Source organism: Babylonia areolata, chromosome 35 (genome assembly GCF_041734735.1).
Source record: "Babylonia areolata isolate BAREFJ2019XMU chromosome 35, ASM4173473v1, whole genome shotgun sequence".
Taxonomy (NCBI): Eukaryota; Metazoa; Mollusca; class Gastropoda; order Neogastropoda; family Buccinidae; genus Babylonia; species Babylonia areolata.
The window spans coordinates 18,338,298-18,358,866 of NC_134910.1; the positions used below are offsets into that span (position 1 = coordinate 18,338,298).

Sequence of the window (20,569 nt, forward strand, 5' to 3'; positions counted from 1 at the left end):
TGTACACGCTGTCTTCACAGTCCCCTTACACTATGGTGTACATGCTGTCTTCACAGTCCCCTCACACTATGGTGTACATGCTGTCTTCACAGTCCCCTCACACTATGGTGTACATGCTGTCTTCACAGTCCCCTCACACTATGGTGCATCTTGCGCCAGTATATAAAAAAACCAAGACAGGAAAAGCCTAATGTTAAAACAATAAAACAGTGGACTGCTCATGCCTTAAGCCGGATTCTTATGAATGTTTGAGAGGGTTTTTTCAAGGACTCTGCCAATAACTTAAACAACTACGCTGACACAGTGTTGGTTACATTGCGTACTCCAACGAGGAATATCACAACATTTGCAGACGATAAATGGTGCTGTTGTGGTGCTGCAAGGCAAAATCTTAAGGTAAAAGAGAGAGCCGGAGTGTTTACTGATTTTTCTCTTTTCTTCATTTTTATTTGGCTGTTGTGCATACGTTTCCTCCTTCAAGACCAAGACTGTCACGAAGATTCATTTTGATCCCATCTTGCTCTTTCCCTGTGTCCATGACATCCCCCACATCTACAATGCCACGTGTCATTAACTCACTGACCTTATAGTATGTTCGTTATAATACAGGTGAACTGAATGATCATTTATATTCCAAATGAAAGCTGCATTAATGTTCTTGTTTATCTTGGCAAAAGAAGGCTGTATTTAATTTTGCCATTTAGAAACGATTTAACTGTAGATCATTGAAAAGCTGAGAAATGGCCCAGCTTCAGGTTGCCATAGAATAACCAAAGATTTTTGAAAATTCTTTGGGGTAAAGAAGGTGACGTAGTCACAATTTTTTTTGTAGAGCCCTTTCACAGAGGAGAACTATGCTCTACACAGAAACAGGGAATAGTTACTTTATTACACAAAGGAAAAGATTTTGAAAGAGAAAGACTGACAAACTGGAGACCTGTAACGTTAACCAATTTTAATTACAATATAGTATTTGCCGAAAGAGTTAGTAATGTAGTACACAAAGTAGTTAATGAAGGGTACATTAAAGGCAGAAACATTTCTACAATTATGATGTCAATAAACGATGCAATTAACTATCTAAATGAAAGCAGTAAAGTTGGCTATGTACTCGTTATTGACTATTCTAAAGCCTTAGATTCTATACCAAACCCTTCTTTGTTTCATGTATTTGAAGTTTTTGGTTTTGGGACTTTCAAAGATGGGTATGAAATTTCCAGTAGTATGAACAATGGTGGTTGGCTTTCTGAACCATTTGAGGTATCATGTGGGATCAGACGACGGTGTGTTCCGGCACGTATTGTCGCCCCTGCATGTATTGTCGCCCCTCTGCATGCATTGACGCTGGCGACACTATGTGCAGGCCTTACCGCATGTAGACCTAACTTGTCTTAAGGCAGCAGAAAAGGACCCAGTTACGTTTGGCCCTGCTTCAGTAGCATTTCAAACATCAGCCAAATACCTGGGTGCATATATCGACCAAACCTTGACTATGAACGACCAAATTTCATTCTTGTGTCGCTCATTTAATTTTCATCTCCGAAGGTTAGCCTCAGTAAGACCCTACATAACAGAAAAATATGGTTCAGTTGGTTTCCTCTTTTGTGCTGTCCAGACTGGATTACTGCAATTCCACTCTCGCAGGTTTACCATCTTCCTCCATCAACAGATTACAGAAAATTCAGAACAATGCTGCACGACTGGTTCTCGCCAAAAAGAAATCTGATCATGTTATACCTCTGCTGAATCGGTTACACTGGCTTCCAACTGAGTCCCGCATTCACAATATGTTAGCAACACTTGCCTTCAAATATTTTGACAAGTCTTTTCCATTGTTTCTCTCCTCTGTATTGGAAACATACGAACCACGCAGAACATTAAGATCCAGTTCTGAAAAGCTGCTTAAAGTTCCAAGGACTAATCTGAAATGTGCTGGAAATAGATCTTTCAGAGCTCAGGTTCCCCAAGTGTGGAACTCTCTACCGTCATCTCTTAGGAAATGCCTCTGATCTACATTCCTTTAAGTCAGATCTGAAAACGTACCTTTTCCGTAAGCATTTATGTTCTGGGCGAAACGGTTAAACCAAGGTATGCCTGTTAACAAGTATCTTTGTACTAGTATTTTTGTAGTCCTGTTTTAATGCATTGTGTATTTTATGTATTTTGGTCTTAGATGTGATGTATTTTTTTAATGGGCGTGTGTGTGTGTGTGTGTGCGCGCGCGCGCGTGTGTGTGTGTGTGTGTGTGTGCGTGCGTGCGTGCGTGCGTGCGTGCATGTGTTTGTGAGGGTACGGTGCTCTGGTACGCGTGTGTAAGTGTGTAGGCATCTTAGTATGTCCGAACATAATTCTCTGTTAGAAAATAAGAAATATCTTAATGCTTATGCAATTTTGTTTTTAGTGCAGTTGATATTTAATGTCAGCGTGTGTGTGTATGTGTGTGTGTGTGTGTGTGTGTGTGTGTGTGAGTGTACACACACACACACACACACACACACACACACACAGATGATAAAAAAAGAAAGCAAAAAACAACAACACTGTCGGAAGCAAATATTTCAGCGCTTGCCTTCCTCAATGCTTGTGACTGAAAGTGACGTATTACAGAAACACGTCATCACTACGATGACGTGCTTCTACAATGACGTCAAATTCAGACTGAATCCAGTTCGCCTTCCTTCAATTCCCCCCCTCCTCCTCTTTTTTCCTTGCCTTTTACCCCCTGCCTTTTCTCGCCCCTCTCTCCCTTCCTGACTTGTCCTGAGAATTAGTGAGTGTTGAGGCCTTGAGGATAGAGCGTCCAGAGTTTGTTGATTCAGAACTCTTCCCTTGTGTGTCTGTGAGCGTGGTTGTCTGTGAGGACCTGCTCTATGGGCATGCACCTCATGTCACGCAGTGAATGATCTTTTGCATTGAAATGTCTGGTGACATGGGTGTCGGTGATCTGCAGGATGTGTGTCCTGTGGAGGTAGAAAAGTGTTCTTGGTGTATTTCTTGTTTCTCCTGCATACTGGGCCCCATGACACTGCTGACAGAAGAGCAGGTATATGATGTTTTAAGACCTGCAGGTCATGCTATGCCGGATGCTGAACATTTCTCCGGTGGTGTTGCTGGAGAAACCTTGGCCCTCCACCAATGTTCCCTACAGATGACGCACCTGTCGTTACATTTCACCACCCCAGCCTGTTCTTGCTCTGGGGAGACTCCGTGCCTTTGTCAGAGCCTGGTGTAGTTTGCTCGCTCTGTAGCCACGGCTGAGGAACATGCCCATGATGTTAGCAGCATGTTTTTTCAAAGTGACTGTGTGTGTGTATCGCCCTTCTGCAAAAAAAATGGCACTACAAAAAAACAAAAAACAAAAAAACAAAAAAAACTGCAGAGTTGGAGTGCACTTCGTCTAGTGTCGTGTTGTTCTTATCATAGTTGGGTGTTGTTAACGTTTATGTTGTTGTGTGCGTGTGTTCGCGTGCGCACGCCTGTATGATATTGTTGTGTGCTTGTTTGTGTAAGCGTATGCGTGCGCGTGTATTTCGTGTGTGCGTTTGGGAGTACATTCGTGTTTATGTAAAAAGGGTATGTGGTGGGAGAGGTGGGGGTATATGTGTGCGGGTGTATTTGGCATGTGTGTGAATGTTTGTGAGTGTGCGTGCATATGTGTGTGTGTGTGAGTGTGTGTGTGAATGTGTCCAGGTGGAACCACGAAACAGGCCTGTTTATGACTTCCCTTATTTCCTTGTGTGTGTGTGTGTGTGTGTGTGTGTAACCTTCGCGAGCACGACTTATCAAAGACGCTACGCGGGGGTAATTTAATTTATGTCACAACTTCTCACACAGTAGGTTCGAGATCTTGAGTCGATCGTTAAAGTCAAGAGTGTATAGGTTGTAAACACGAACCTGTAAATAGATGGACTAAACCAATAGCCGCGCAGCTGACGCCACGAAGCCGGCATGCCTGTTCTCCCGGAAGGCGCGCACAGACAGTGCAGTAAACGTGTTTGTGTGTATGTGTTCTGTAAGGTGAAGTTAACAAAGAGCTTCCACCACGTAACAGGCCTGTTTATGACTTCCCTTAGTCTTTGGTCACAGCGGTGTCGAGACCACCTGTGGGTGGATGGGTGGAAGCCGTTTACTTGTGGTCTTTCTTCATATCATTTGTTTACATTAAAATTAAAATTAAAAAAAAAGCAACTGCTTGCTTATTCTATTTCCCTTAGAAATAAAATGCTTCTTCAACTCCATCTCTCTCTCTCTCTCTCTCTCTCTCTCTCTCTCTCTCATACCCACCCACTATAACCTTTATCATAGTCAACGATGCCGAACAGAATTAGTTCAGTAAGCAGACTAAAAATCATAGGAATCTATTTTGAATCTAATATAATGGCAAAAGAAATTGAAGATAATTGGACTCACAGAGTAGGCCAAATGAACTCTTTGATCAATGAATGGAGTAAACGTGGCCTTAGCATCTTTGGTAAAGTTTTAGTTATAAAAACGTTTCTTATCAGTCAATTCACACATGTAATAAAACGTTTCTTATCAGTCATATTACATATGTTATGCAGTCTGTTGGTCTCCCACAAAGTGTGCCATGCAAAATAAGCACTATTTTATATAAATTTTGTGGCAGAAAAAGCAGAGTAGTAGGAAAACATTCAAAAGGGTTAAAAGAGAAATAACGGAAGCTGATTTTGAAGCAGGTGGGGTTACAATGATAAATATGGTTAATTTACAAAAGTGTCTATATTTACAATGGGCCGGAAAACGTTTTGAGGCCTCTGAACAACAGAACTAGACACATACACCAAAATGGCATCGAGGAAAACTAGCTAAACACAGTAATATCTTCTTTATCAACTGCAAAGTAAGAGATGTAAAGTGACTAGATATAACAGATAATGAGTTTTGGAAAGAAGTATTTCGTAATTATGTACAAAGGAAACATTTACTAACCCTTGAAGAAGTTAACAGTGGCAACAAGCAGAGTCAATTATCTTTTGATAATGCATTGATTGCATATAAAGGTAAAACGCTGTACATTCAAGCATGGCACGCAAAAGGGATTGAACATATCAGACAAATAATTCATCACAACGAAAATCGATTATTAACATTGGAGGAAATACAGAACTTGCTTGGCCTTAAAAATCGAACGCAGTGATTGTGTACAACACTTTAGTCAACTCTATTCCCAAACTGTGGATCCGATGGATCCAAATGGGAGTAATAAAATGTACCTGGGTATGCGATACAAGTCGGTACAATACAAAACCGAAATGTATCAGAAATATATTACCCAAGTACAGAATAGCAGTGACTCCATGTGCATCCTAATTTTGGTCCAGAAAACTGGGCGTGCATGTTGACATGTCAGTATGGTCCAGAGCGAAAGAAGTTTCAAAAGAAACGTAATGATTAGTCCTTCACTGGAAGATTAACACAATATCTACCCCACAAATATTATTCCAAATAAAATGGAAATTAAAGAAAACAACGAACGTTCTTGCTATCGGGATACACTAGATTTTATTGAACATTTTTTCTATTAATGTCTGACTGAACAAATCTTCTGGGGACACATTGAGGGAAATTTTTACACAAAACGGACCTGAAATTGAAACTAACAGCCACAGATATATTGTTTGGTGATTCAAAGTTGGAGCTACTTCAAGAACATTACAGATATGTAAACTTTCTAATATTCATTGGTAAAATGTGTATAGATATTTATAAAAAGACCAAAATTGCCGTCTTCTTACAGCATAATCATATTTGACAAAGTGTTTCACCTCAGAAGGACTTCGATTGTATAAATCATAGTACTAAACAACACTTCTATTTTGAGAATGTCTTAGTTTTTCAGTATCCAGGCAATACAGCGCTACAGATCCGGAAGTGTTTTGACCTACATGTATACATCGTGTCAAACATTCCGGGGAACACAGGCCCCGACAGCTGTTGTTCACAGGCGGTGTGGCGGTATTGATTGATATAGCCACCGACCCACACATCTCTCCGCCTGTCAGCAAGCCATTTTGGTTTCTCCTCCCCTCTTGCCCAGCACAGGTCTGAGCGTCTGACAAGCTGTTCTGGCAATGGATGTGCCATAGCGATACTGTTTCCTTTTTATGTGCGTAAGAAACACGATGCGAATTTGTTCGTCATAATAAAGACCGTGAAGTCTTTCGTCATATATATCTGCATAATGCCTAAATCCTCTGCTGGTACCAGACTAAACAGCAGAAGACTAAACATCTTCTTTATTTATCAAATATGTATGAATTTATCTATTTATTTCGTTATTTATCTATTTACTTCTTTTTGGTATTTCTTGTGAGTCCCCTTCTCACCCACCTTTCTGTCCAGTCACCCTCAGCAGTTCTGTATTCTTGTTATTGGCACTAAAATCATTCAGCAGTTCTGTATTCTTCTTGTTGGCACTAAAATCATTCTTGCATCCTTGAAAACTGGTGTTCAGTCCCACACCATGTTCTATTGGCAACCTCACAGAATCACCTCTGTGCATAATCTTCTCATGTATGATGCTACCGAAACTCGTATCTGTCCGCGTTAAAAGAAACTTTTCTAACTTGCTAACAGTATTGTAAAGTCATCCTCTCTGGCAGTTCAAAAGATTTCCATGACATGTTAAAGACGATTCAATACTGTAACGCTCCTCACATGTGTCAACGGTCCAGGTTGAAATATCCCTCTCTTTTCCACATTTTGTGTTGATGGGATTAGGATGATGGCAGTGATGTTCAAAACTTTTCTATAAACTGTTTGAAATTTTATATAGTTGGCGATAGTAGTGAATTAACTTGTTTTATGTATTTTCTTTTTGGCATTCTTTCTAAACTGAAATATCTAGAATCTTTAACTCAGGTATCGAGATACGATGGGGAGCATGTCTGTGTTCCCCCAGGTCTAAGTTCCCTCAGGTCTATGTTCCCTCTGGCCTGTGTATGTTAAATCGTATACAGACTTTTGGGTACTAGTCAGCAGTGGTCAGTGGATGTCAAAATTTGAAAGGGAATCCTTTTTTACACAGTCTGGAAGGATATCATTCATATACAGTAAATAACTGGAATGCGCAGTCAGTATCTAGCATATTCTTATGCCCAGTTATCATCTGGAAGGCTTTTCTTTATATGCAATCAATTTCTGGCAGGATACTTTATGCACGCTCATTATCTGGAAGTAGATGCTTTGTGGACAGTGACTATCTGCAAGGATATCCTTAAAACACAGTCACTATCTGGAAAAATACCGTTTACGCACAGTCACTAACTGGAAGGATATCCTTTATGCACATTAAATAATTGGAAGGATATCCTTTATGCACGGTCACTATCTGGAATGATATCCTTTATGCACAGTAAATAATATGAAGGGTATACTTTTATACACAGTCAACAATTTTATTTGTATTTCTCTTTTTTGTCACAACAGATTTCTCTGTGTGAAATTCGGGCTGTTCACCCCAGGGAGAGCGCGTCGCTACACTGAGAGCGCCACCAATTTTTGTGTATTTTTTTCCTGTGTGCAGTTTATTTGTTTTTTCCTATCGAAGTGGGTTTTTCTACAGAATTTTGCCCGGGACAACCCTTTTGTTGCCGTGGGTTCTTTTACGTGCGCTAAGTGCTTGCTGCACACGGGACCTCGGTTTATCGTCTCATCCGAATGACTAGCATCCAGACCACCACTCAAGGTCTAATGAAGGAGGAGAAAATATTGGCAACTGTACCATGGTTCGAACCAGTGCGCTCAGATTCTCTCACTTTCTATGCGAACGCGTTACTCTAGAAGGGTATCCTTTTTACACAATCATCTGGAAGGATGACCTTTAAAACATTTACCAGAGAGGTTTCCTTTGCATAATTTTGCCAGAGGACAACACTTACTTGTTGCCAAAGGTTGTTTTTTGTTGTTTTTTTCAATGCTCGAAGAGTGTGCTGCACAATGGGCCTCAGTTTATCGTACCATCCAAATGACTAGATGTTCAGTTTCATTTTCCAGCTGGAAAGGACGACAGCGGGATTCGAACCGAAACCCTCATGGACACTGTATTGGCAGATAAGCGTCTTAACCATTCTGCCACCCTTCTCCGCACAGCGTATCAGCACACCCGGCACACAAAAAACAGCAGCGAAATCTCCGGTGGCCGTGGTGACACACGAATTTCCGGAGTCCAGTTGAAACAAGAGGCAGAATTGGTTCTACAGGTGATCAAAATCAAAACAAAAGGCCTTTGCTTACCCCTTGCTATTCTGTTGGCAAAGCATTTAACCCAAGCGAAACACCATAAGCCTGATAAGTTTTGTGAATACAGTTGTCACATTCCGCACAAACAGTTGACGACAAGTGTGACGTAATAGATGACGATGTCTGACTGCCGTCGGCGGTTTTCAAAATATTCCAGCACTTAAAAAATCATTTCATTGAATTCACAAGTATGAAAAGGTCAACAGTCACACTTGCTTGAATCGGGGCATTGTATGATAAACGAATTTTAAAACATACAGGAAAACAGAGAGTACGAACACGTAAATGCATGAAAACAAAACAAAAACAAAGGTAACAAATAAAAAGAAAATGATAAGTAGTCAGAGCGTCAGCATATGAGTGGGTATTCTGGTCACACTGTGGTAAGCTGACCATAATAATAATAATAATTAATAATTCCTAACTTTTCTGTGGCGCGATATCCAGTACTAATGCTGCTCAAAGTGCCTTACATAATCGAGCTGGATATAAACATAACATTAAACATTACTAGTCCAGGGCAGATACAAAAATTGTCAAAATGTCTGCAACAAAACCGTTCTTTTCATGATAAAATAGAATAAATCATACTGATCACGCTGATATAAACTTGACCGCTGTAGGTGGGCGGGAACATGATTAGATTTTGATTTTTAATAATTAATTCTCACACATTTGGCCATGAGAGAGCGCCTTACAAAGATCCGCAAGGCATGAGCAAGCCAGGGTTACGTAAGCGCGGTATAAGGGGTCGCCAGAGGAAAGCGTTTAGCGCGGTACAGTACTTGTGGCTGACTGCTGACGCGCTGATGCTGTCCTATACCTCCGTTAGTAGGTCACTGCGGCTGATGACAGATATCGTACAGAAAATAAGAGAACTCTTTGCGGTCAAAAGGAAACAAACATTTTTAATTTCATCTATTATATACTAAATTGGTAGAAAACGCAAATTTCCTTTTATGAATGTTTTACAGTTTCTTACCAGTCCTGACATTTCATAAAGAATGAAATCGGTACTATACCGACTGCAAAGGTGAATTTACGAATGCAGCACGGGATCATTTAGTTCGTAAGAACAATTATGTTGACATTTTACGCAATGCACAACTTGAAAATACTTCATGCTCTGCTTATTAATGAGTAGTATATGAATATCTCAATACCTGTTAACTAGGTTTGTTACAATGAACATTGTCGGAGCACTGTCCAGACAATTAATTCAGAAAGCATGGGAGGCAGATGATGGCAAAATCGACCAACATCATGTCTTGATGTAAAATGAACGGTATGATATATATATTTTTCTTTGGAAATGAAGCGGTATTTGCCAATGTGACTCACGAACCCTGGCGCAGTAGACATGCCAGTTTAGCGTGGGAAAGAAAATGTATCTGGCTGGAGTATGAAGGTGGCAAAATGAAGTGCATCAGATAGTCATGAAGAGCAAAGACTGCCTGGAAAATGAAAATGGGTCAGTCTCCAGAACTTTGTTGGAAATGGGGGTCTCTCATTCCGATTCAGTATAAACATGTGTTTACAATGATTATTCAAATGTTTCACGTGTTATCAGGATTGCAATTCATTAGAGAAATGTCTGCAACATTTTTGTGAGAATATAGTTTGTTCTTGTGTCTTAAATGTGTTGAAAATTATTAAAAACATCCAAAATTTCGGCGCCATTTTGTGACATGGCAATGTGTCTGAACATGAAGTGGTCAGAAACAAATAAGTACAAACCTGATTAAAATCCAGTACATACAGACCTGATCTATATTCATTCGTTGTGATAATAAAACATTGATCATCAGTAAAAATGGTGCATATAGTTTGAAATGTTACGCAAAAAAACCCGCGTGACAGACGTAAACAACCCGTTCCTCTTGACGTATTTTTATTCATTCAAAGGCAAGCACATTCATGAATACACTACACATTCTTTACTTGCAACAGGTGGTCAACACATCTATCTTCTGCAGTACATACACTCATTTTCTGGGGGAAAAAAAACCTATTCAACTATTTAAATGCAATGGACGTCGCATATTAATTTTCAGTTCCGCTTTTCTGTGTTACTTCTGTGCATGTAAATGACCCAATAAAAATATACATGTAAACAAAATTAGAACTGTTTCCACATAAATTATGCGAATTCATCGCGGGAAAGCGTAAATCGGTTTCACAAACACCCTTCAATTGTGTGTGTTTGAACACAGATTCAGAGAATGTGTTTTTTCCGACAGCGTGTGAGATGTACATATGTTACACGGAAATCTCCAATATATTCATTCGCACCCCGTGGTTGCTATATTTATAAAAATTAAATAAAAAAATAAATTCAAAAATTCAAAAAACCTGTGTATGTTAATTTCGTCGTTGTTATGGTTTGTTTGTACATTTATCTCTGATCCGATTAACTTTAGACACAATCACTGTTTCTGACACATGGCGAGATGCGGTAATATACGGATACTGGCGTAAGATTTCGAACCAAGTCAACGCATGTAGTTCAGTAAGACTGTTTTCAATTGAAGACTTGTTGCATCAAAAGTTCCAAACAACAAAGTTCAAAGTAGAAAATCACCCCCTTAAATTACCTTGATTTTGGCTTTTGCTGTCTGGTGAAGTTTTATCACGAAATGATGTAGTTTATCAGTTCACAAGACTGACGAAGTGTGGAACGAAAAAATTTGTTGTATCCGAAACATGCCAGTCCCTACGCACTTATTGTTTTGCAAAATTTTATTAGAACAACCACATTTTATATCACACAAGTTTTGAAAACCGAACTATACATTGAATGTGAATGAATTTCTTAAAATTAATTAAGTTTGAAGCATTTCACGTTTAGTAGTGCTTGAGATGAAGTCAGGTGTCACATTCGGACACGGAACACATGTTCTTTGGTTATGCTTTACGCAGATAATAAAATGCCTTATTTTTAGTTGTTGTTTGTTGTTGTTATTGTTTGGTTTTGGTTTTTCTCAAAGTCTTACTTTTATTACATTTTGCTTTTCCGCAATCCTACATATTTGTTCACTGTGAGGATAACGCTAATCAGTTTTCTGTTGATTGACCGAATAGAAAGATACCAAGAATCCAGTGTTTTGATCACAATTCTTCAGATAAAGAGGAAAACTTTTGTCAAGTGATATAAATAATACAATTCCCATTTCATAATAAGATGAACGGTAGTACTTTAAACAGTTAAACACTGGGGAGAATTAATGTGAAAATGGAGTGCCTGCAGTGTTTCTGAAAAATAAAATCATCCAGGGTGGGGGAGTTTAGGTATTTTGGGTTCCATGTTACATATGTCATAAGGTTTTAGGTAATCATTTATAAAATACATAATTTTGCACAGGCTTTGTTTGAATGCACTGCATTGGCTAAGGATCGCATGATAGATTCATTACTATCATTATTATAAATCCAGTAATTCAAACATCTGCGTCGGGAAAGTTAGTTTAGGTAACTTGGATTCAATGTTACACGTGTTACAACAAAAAAAGTTTTACATAATCATTAATAAAATTTATGATCCATTGTTATCATTATGATTATTATTTATATCCCACGCTAAATTGACGTCTACTGCGCCAGGGTTCGTGAGTCACATTTGCAAATACCGCTTCATTTCCAAAGAAAAATATGTATTTCATACCGTTCTTTTCACATCAAGACATGGTGTTCAATTTTGCCATCATATGCCTTCCATAATTTCCCAATTTATTGTCTGGACAGAGCGCCGATAATGTTCATTGAAACCCAACCGGGTTAACGCATATTTAGATATTTATGTTCTACACATTAATAAGCGGAGCATGGAGTATATGCAAGTTGTGCATTGCGTAAAATATCAACAAAATTGTACTTACGAACTAAATGATCCCGTGCTGTCTTCGTAAATTCACTTTTGCAGTCGGTATAATACCGATTTCATTCTTTATGATACGTCATAAATGGTAGGAAACTGGAAAACATTCATAAAAGCGGATTTGCGTCTTCTACCACTTTAGTATAAAATACATGAAATAGAAAATGTTTGTGTCCTTTTGACCCCAAAGAGCTCTGTTCCTAGCTTACTGTTCAGAATCAGTTGTCTGCCGCAGTGACCTGCTCACAGATCAGCATCAGCGCGGCAGCAGTCAGTCACATGTACTGTACCGCGCTGAACGCTTTCCTCTGGCGACCCCTTATACTGCGCTTGCGTAACCTTCGCCTGTGCTTGCCTTGCGACTCTTTGTACGGCGCTCTCACACAGGCAGGAGTAATAAAAATATTCCATTCTGGACATTAAAAATCAAAATCTACTTATGTTCCCGCCCCGCTATAGTGGTCAACTTTATATCAGCGTGATCAGTATGATTTATTCTATTTTATCGTAAAAAGAACGGTTTTGTTGCAGACATTTTGACCTAACGCAAATTTTAATCTAATTCCCTGGCCTAAACAGCTCAATCAAATGCGTTCACAGAATGAATAAACAAGAGAGGCAAGGCTTTCAAGACTCACTTGTGATACACTTTTTTTTTAAATGTAATCGTTAAAATTTGTTATTATAAAGCTTCAGGTTAAAAAAAAAAAAAAAAAAAAAAAAAAAAAAGTCCTGACGGCAGATTCGAACCCCCGCGTGTTCGGGTGAGAAGAAACTGTCTTACCCAATATACTATCGTGGCTCCTTAACTAACGTTCAAAAATTTTACATTTAAACATGCTTTTTTAAGGGCGATAAATCGAATGTGGTATTCACAGTGAGAACGCTGTTTAAATCATATTATTCTGGTGTATCTTGAGCATTCAAAAAATCTTTAAGGGCAATTAAAAATTCTTTTTAAGTCCTCGGTAAAGGAGACGTGGCTATCACACTGCACCATTTAGCCGTTTTCTGTGGATCTAGATAAATGTACAAGTTTAGTTACACCCGCCAGGAATGTACGACACTGTCAATTCAATTTTTCTTTTATGTTCATTCTAGTTTTATAACTTAAAGTTGATATGAAAATTGAGTATTTTGTTAAACTAATAACATGTAGAACCAAGTACGAGTATTTCTAAACGTCGTATGAAGTGAAAAGGACTTCATTTTGAGAAAAGTCAAGACTGGAAATTTTTACGTTTCATCAAGGGTATTAACTGTCATGGTTTGTTATTTTTAACTGTGAATTCCGACTGATTTTGTTGATATTTTTATGGCAGTTTCGGGCATAATCCAATAAGTGATGAGGCGTTCACAAATCTTTCTCTGAATAAATACTTAACGGTCTCCTTCTCCAACTTTCCGTCACATGTTATCGTGTATTGTTGATTGAATATAGGATTGAACGAGCAGGTCAACTTGAAACAAAATGGCGTTCTTCGCGTTCGCGAAGAATATGAGCACGCGCATTGAATATGTATAAATCTGTGTACCCAGTTGATTTTTGCCCATGACCTTCAGGGCTCAGCCAGTAGATTTGTGGAGTCCACTCGAAGTATTGATTTTAATATTTTCCGAAAAAGACCACTTGGGCGAATGAACATAGTGAAAGCCCTGTACACTGAGAGTAAAACACACAAGCTTTTTGTGTATTGAGTATAATTTCAAAATGTAATGTTTAAGATGAGAAAGATCAGTTTAAAGCAAATTACCCCTCTAGCATTGATAACAGATTAAATTCAGTTCGTATACAATTTGGCTTCTTTTTTTTATTTTTTGTGCCCATCCCAGAGGTGCAATATTGTTTTAAACAAGACGACTGGAAAGAACTGAATTTTTCCTATTTTTATGCCAAATTTGGTGTCAACTAACCGGATTAAAACATAGACTCACTTTGTTTACACAAGTGAGTCAAAAAGCATGATCCACCAAACAATAAAAATATCAAGTAAATAATGCTTAGATTAAAAAGAAATACATTCCTTAAAAACACACTCTTTTTAGACAAACACATACATGCGCGCGCGCGCACACATACACACACACATACACACACATGCACGCGCGCGCCCAGACACATTAAATATATCAACTGCATTAAAATTGGATTACGTGAGTATAAGTATCTCTAGCATAAAACTCCATGTGGCGAACAGACTTTGACTATCCATCGTGCTGAAAACAGAAATGTTTGCGGAAAGGGTGCGTTTTCAAATCTGACTTGAAGGTCTTGAGATCAGGAGCATTTCTGAGGGACGATGGCAAAGAATTCCAAAATTGGGGTAATTGAGCCATAAAAGACCTTTTCCCTGCACATTTTAAATTAGTTCAGAACTGGATCTTAGCGTTCTACATGGTTCGTACGTTTCCAGCACAGAGGAGAGATACGGGGGAAGAGATTAATCAGAATGTCGGAAGGCAAGTGTCCCTAGTTTATACTGAATGCGGGACTCTGTAGGAAGCCAGAGTAACTGATGCAAAAGAGGTGTGACATGATCAGATTCCTTTTTTGATAGGACAAGTCGTGCAGCATTGTTCTGTACTTTCTGTAGTCTAATAAGAGAGGAAAATGGTAAACCTGCTAAGGTAGAATTGCAGTAATCTAGTCTGGACAGAACAAAAGAGGAAACCAACTGAGCCATGTTTTTCTCCGTTAAGTATTGAGGCTAATCTGCGAAGATGAAAATTGCATGAGCGACACAGGGATGAAAATGATGACCATGATGATGATGTGATGATGATGATGATGACGCCAACGATGACGATAAGACACTGGCGATGATAATGACAAGGACGACATCAGTGACAATGACTATAACTCTGTGATGACACTGTTTCCTAGGGTGGGAGGTGGATGAGGGGTGTGAGGACGGACTACAGCCAGAACTGCTCATCTCCCTCACTGCCCCCAAGAAGTGCGCCGCCTCGTTCCGCGGCCGCTACCACGTACTGGGAGGGCGCTTCGTCCTGGAGCAGAAGTTCAACCTCACTCTGCCCCGCTACCCGGCCACTGACCCCATTGTGGAGCTCAAAAACCAACCCTCCTCTTCCGCCTCCGAATGAACTCATCCTGTCGCCCTGCCGCCTGATTGGACGTGTCAGCTAAGCAGCTGAGGATGTTACATGCTGATTGGTTACCGCTCGTGGAGCAAGCCCGGCGTTTCTGTCACCTCTCGTCTGTGGGCATGACCACTCACTGTTATTTGTGACGTTCTGTTTTGCTCAGTCTGTGTTGTCGTGGGGACCGGGGTTGTGAGGAGGACACAAATCATAACTGGGTTCCATGAGTGACTACACTGGCGCTATTTTGGCTACGCGTTAAGAACTTTCACTTATCTACACCTTAGACGGCTACAGTCAATAGTCCGACGTTTATTTGTCCGACGTGTCGACAGTCCGAGATTGCAATGGTCCGACGTAGCAATTGTCCGAAAAGCCGCTGGTCTTAAACATTTAGTCCGACGAACCAATGATCCGACGTGGCAATAGTCCGAATATAGATTGTTGTAGTGAATACGTGAATATCTTGTAGAAGAACATGTTTGTTTCTCTCTTAGATGTTTATTACAATGGAATGTCTTTTGTTTGTTTTGCAACTGTTACCTCAATATTTTCGAGTCCTGACATGCATAACCACATGTCTGTCTGTCTGACTGCCAGGTCTCTCTCTTTCTATCTCTCTTGTCTGTCTGTCTGTCTGTCTGTCTCTGTCTCTGTCTCTCTCTCTCTCTATCTATCTATCTATCTCTCTCTCTAGTCTGTGACTGTCGGTCTATCTCTGACTCTCTCTTTCTTTTTGTCTAGTCTGTGTCTGTCTCTGCCTCTCTCTCTATCTCTAGTTTCTGTCTGTCTGTCTGCCTGTCTGTTTCACTCTCTCTCCCTCTCTCTTTGTCTAATCTGTCTTCATTCCTCTCTCTCTCGTTGATAATTGATTACAAGTGATTTTGTAAAGTCAACTGTCCATTGGTTTGTTAAGAAATTAGTGTTTGACATTTACAGGTTAAGTAATGAGTATATTTTTGAAGAAAGATTGGGGAAATTCTTTAAAAACAGAGACAGTCAACCCCCAAAAGAGAGAACAGGTTGTTGCTGTTGGTGGTGGTGATTGTTTTTTTTTAAACACACACACACACACACACACACACACACACACACACACACACTCACATATATATATATATATATATATGTGTGTGTGTGAGTGTGTGTGTGTGTGTGTGTGTGTGTTGTGTGTGTATCATGAAGATAACAGCTAGTAGTAGTAGTAGTTGTAGTGAATGATGGAGTCTCCCGTCGGTCTGACGGATGAGTAGGTAGGCAGGCTTATCTGTCGGTGTGTGTCCTCATATGGGAGAAGAGGCCGATTCTGGATGTGCAATACTTCCCACAGGTGTTGCAAGGGAAAACGTCTCCAGAAGTTGAGCCCTGCTTCCTTCGCTCACGCTTCTCCTTAATGGCCAGCGTTCTCTTGTTTTCAAACGTCTTTATGCCACTAGAGCACAGCATCCTCCAACGAGAGCGGTCAAGGGCATCAGTTTCCCAGGAAGCGATGTCTATGTCACAGGCTTTGAGGTTTGTCTTCAAGGTGTCGTTGAAGCGCTTCCAGGGTCTTCTGTTGTTTTCGACCGCTAATGTTGGAGGTCCAAGTTGGTGCGGTTTCCTCCTAGGTACTAGGCGAGGCAGGCTTTGTTTAGGGATCCTTTTATCTCCCCTTCCCCGTGTGGGGAGAGCAGTGCTGTCCCTAAAAAGGGCTGCCCTGACACTGTGGGAGGATACGGGCGCCGCACCTGCCCCCGTCTGCGGCGGACGACCATCACCCCACAGCCGCCTGCATGCAGAGTTGTGACTAGAAACTGCCAGCAGCATCCTCTGCCTGTCCCTGTTACCACTTCTCCATCACTGCAGGGCTTGGGAAAGCTGGGTGTTGAAGGGCTAGCTCGTCGTTCCGACATTAGCCTGTTTGCCTGACCAGCACAGGTGACTTTTTTTTAGTGAGGAGTTGTGCAGTCCGTTCCCCACTCTCTCGCCTACCGACGATCACAGTCCCACAGGTGCAGATACTGCCACGTGTAGGACGGCCTCGGCAGGTGTAGGTTTTTTTTTCTTCGGAGCTCCGTTTCCTAGGAGGACTTCCAGCCAAGGATAAGAGCCCCCCACATCCCCACACCCCTGCCCTTTGGTCATCCTCTTCCGCCTTCACAGCCATTGGGAAAGGTTTCCTCCTCCACCTGGTCCGTCGTTGGGAGACTTCACATGCGGCAGGTAGTACTGGGTTACATGGTACCAGTAGCAAGGGCTATGCCCGTGACCTGACCGTTGTAGAAGGATTAATGTTATTAGAATCAATTGTCTATATTTTACTTTTTTGAAATTTTTAAAAAATGAATATTTCATTTTCCTATCCCAGTATCAATATATATATATATATATATATTCCTATGTGATTAATTCTCCCTTACATTTTGTTTCACTTACGTCTCCTTTTACATCTCGGATTTCCACCATTTCTTGTCCTTTGGATTTCCATTTACTTCGTACTGTTATACATATCTGTCCATCTATTGTATATGTGTGTATATATATATATATATATAGAGAGAGAGAGAGAGAGAGAGATTGATAATCTTGGTTAATCTATTATTATCCTTTAAAACTGTATTCGCGTTTGGGATGGAGTGGCGGTTTTAAAAAGCTCTGTTTATGCCCATGTTGGTCCAAATGTACCTTCTAAAGGAAGTTTGGTTTGCATAGCAAGCAACAGATGTTTCACACAATGTTGTGCTCATCAGGTATGCAACCTACTCTACTTCAGGAACCACGGAGAAACCATTATTCAAGCAAGGAGATATTTTCCAATTGCACGGCAGAGGCCTTTTTTCAATAACCAAAATGAGCAGAACATACTTAAAACCAGGAATATAGATAAAACAAAGTTCTAACATTGTCTAAGAACCTGCACTTGGAAATTACATTACACGGCCTATGGGGACCAATAACAAGGGATACAAAATCCATAGGGGACTAAAATCTGCTGGATGTCAATCCCAAGTCTCAAAACCTGGACACCACACCACGACCTGTTTGACTCACTGGGCCTTGGTTATTATTATATCTTTAAAATTGTGTTTGGGTTGGTGGTTTTGAAAAGATCGCATTTGTACCCATGCTGGTCCTAATGTTCCTTCGAAGGAAAACTTGGTTTGCACAGCAAGCAACAGCTATTTCGCACTTTGTGTTGTTTATTGAGCTTCCCATCCACTCTTACCTGTGAATCAGTGAGAAACCACTACTCAAGCAAGGAGATATTTTCTAATTGCATGGCAGGGACCTTTTTTTCAATAAAGAAAATGTCTCTCAATAACCAACAAGAGCAGAACGTGGAAAGTTAAAACCAGGAATAAAGATAAAACAAACGTTCAAACATTGTCTTAAAACCTGCACTTGGAAACTACAATACACGGCCTATAGGGATCAGAAACAAGGGAACAAAAATCCACAGGGGACTAAAATAAACTCTGGGAAGTCAATCCCAAGTTTCAATATATATATATATATATATATATATATATATATTGTGCAATTGTGCTGGTAAAAAAACAACAACTAATGCATATAAGCTCACAGATACATCATAAACGAAAATAGAGAGAGAGAGAGAGAGAGCGGGGGGGTGGGGGGGGGGGGGTGGAGACAGAGACAGAGAAGAACAGAGAGATGCACACACGGCAGGTACTGTGTGTTTGAGAGCTATACATGTTGTCGGATTATCGAATGTCGGACCAGTGCCACGTTGGACAAAAGGGAACAAGAGAGGCAAGGCCTTCAAGACTCACTTGTGACACGTGCTGTATCCAGTAAAGGAATCGTGAGTAGTAAAAAAAAAAAAAAAAAAAAAAAAAGAGAGAGAGAGAGAGATTTTAAAAATCGTTAAAATGGGTCCTGTATTCAATATTGATGAGTTCTGTGGAAATAAGCAAACGGTCATGCTACCGGAATCGAACCAAAGATGTCCTGTTCGGAAACAAGTAGTCTTATCCCCAACGCTAAGCCGCAATGGGTCTTTTTTAGCGCGATAAAAATATTATAGTATTTTAGGCAATGACACTATTTAAATCATGTTTTGTTGATTTATCACAATTATTGAAGAAATTCTTTTGTTTTGGACGTAAAGGAGACTTTGACATCGCCTCAGGCACACCGCAACATGTATAGATCTGCACAAACCAGTCTACATATATATATTATTGACCGAGACTGGAAGAAACGATCGATTCAATTTTCCTTTTATGTTCTTTCCAGTTAATTCATTATCCACGTAATAATACCATTTAAATCATGTTTTTTGTTTTGTTTTTTGTATCTCGATTATTAATTTTACTTTTATTTCGGCCGTAAAGGAGACGTTGACATCGCCTCAGGCACACTGCAACATGTACAGATCTGCACAAACCAGTCCGACAACAGGCTGACCAAAACTGAAAGAAACGTTCGATTCATTTTTTTTCTTTTATGTTGATTCCAGTTAATTCAGTATCAACTTTAGCATATTCATATGCATATATACTTAGTGTCACTGTATGTGTTCTGTCCAGAATTTGCATTTCTTTTCTTGTAATTGCGAACACGAAAAACGATGTTGTGCCGTCTGCCCAAATATAGCCTACCTTCTGGAAAATAGGAAGCGTGATCATGGAATTTTTGGATCAGGATCGAGCATCAGTGAAACAGAACGTTAATAATCCGGAAATACGGGCTTAATTCGGAAGTCTTACAACCAGTTATTGGCATGACTGTAAAGATTTTTTTCCTATGTTTAATCCAAAGTTGGTACTGTCAGACAAAGTATTTCCAGAGCAAATGAACTTTTTTAAAGTTTACCACACACACACACACACACACACACACACACACACACACACACACATACATACACACACACACACACACACACACACACACACACACACACACACACACACACACGGACACATAGACAACTGAACACAAGGTTACAACACTGACTCACTTTGTTTGCACAAGTGAGTAAAAAAAAAGTGTTGGACTGATGACATGTCGGTCTATTGCCCTGTCGGACCATCGCTACGTCGGATTACTGCCACATCGGATTAATGATCGTCGGACTGATGACACGTTGGACTATTGACATGTCGGACTATCGAGATGACACCCCTTGGACTTGGGGAATTCTCAGCGAGGCTAAGATCGCTCATGTAACTCAGCCCTGGCAACTGGCATCGGTTTTGTTTAAAAAGTACTTGACAGTGCGAACCGGAACACTACACGGTATTTCCTTTCCTCTTTCTATTTGGTACATTATTTTAGTGCTAACTTCTCTTATTGTGCTGTGTATTACCTTTTATGGACTGATTC

The 20,569-nt window shown here is 40.1% G+C and overlaps 1 protein-coding gene across 2 annotated transcripts in view; it reads left to right on the forward strand.

Annotated features, from left to right (window-relative positions):
* The window catches only part of LOC143277872 (NAD(P)H-hydrate epimerase-like), a 202,011-nt gene extending 185,697 nt beyond the window's left edge, over positions 1-16,314 (forward strand). For both annotated transcript variants that reach the window (XM_076582811.1, XM_076582812.1), the window contains exon 6: positions 15,021-16,314. In XM_076582811.1, the coding sequence (XP_076438926.1) occupies positions 15,021-15,241 (221 nt within the window). In that variant the 3' untranslated portion in view covers positions 15,242-16,314. The remainder of the gene's footprint in view (positions 1-15,020) is intronic.
* Positions 16,315-20,569: the final 4,255 nt, after the last annotated feature.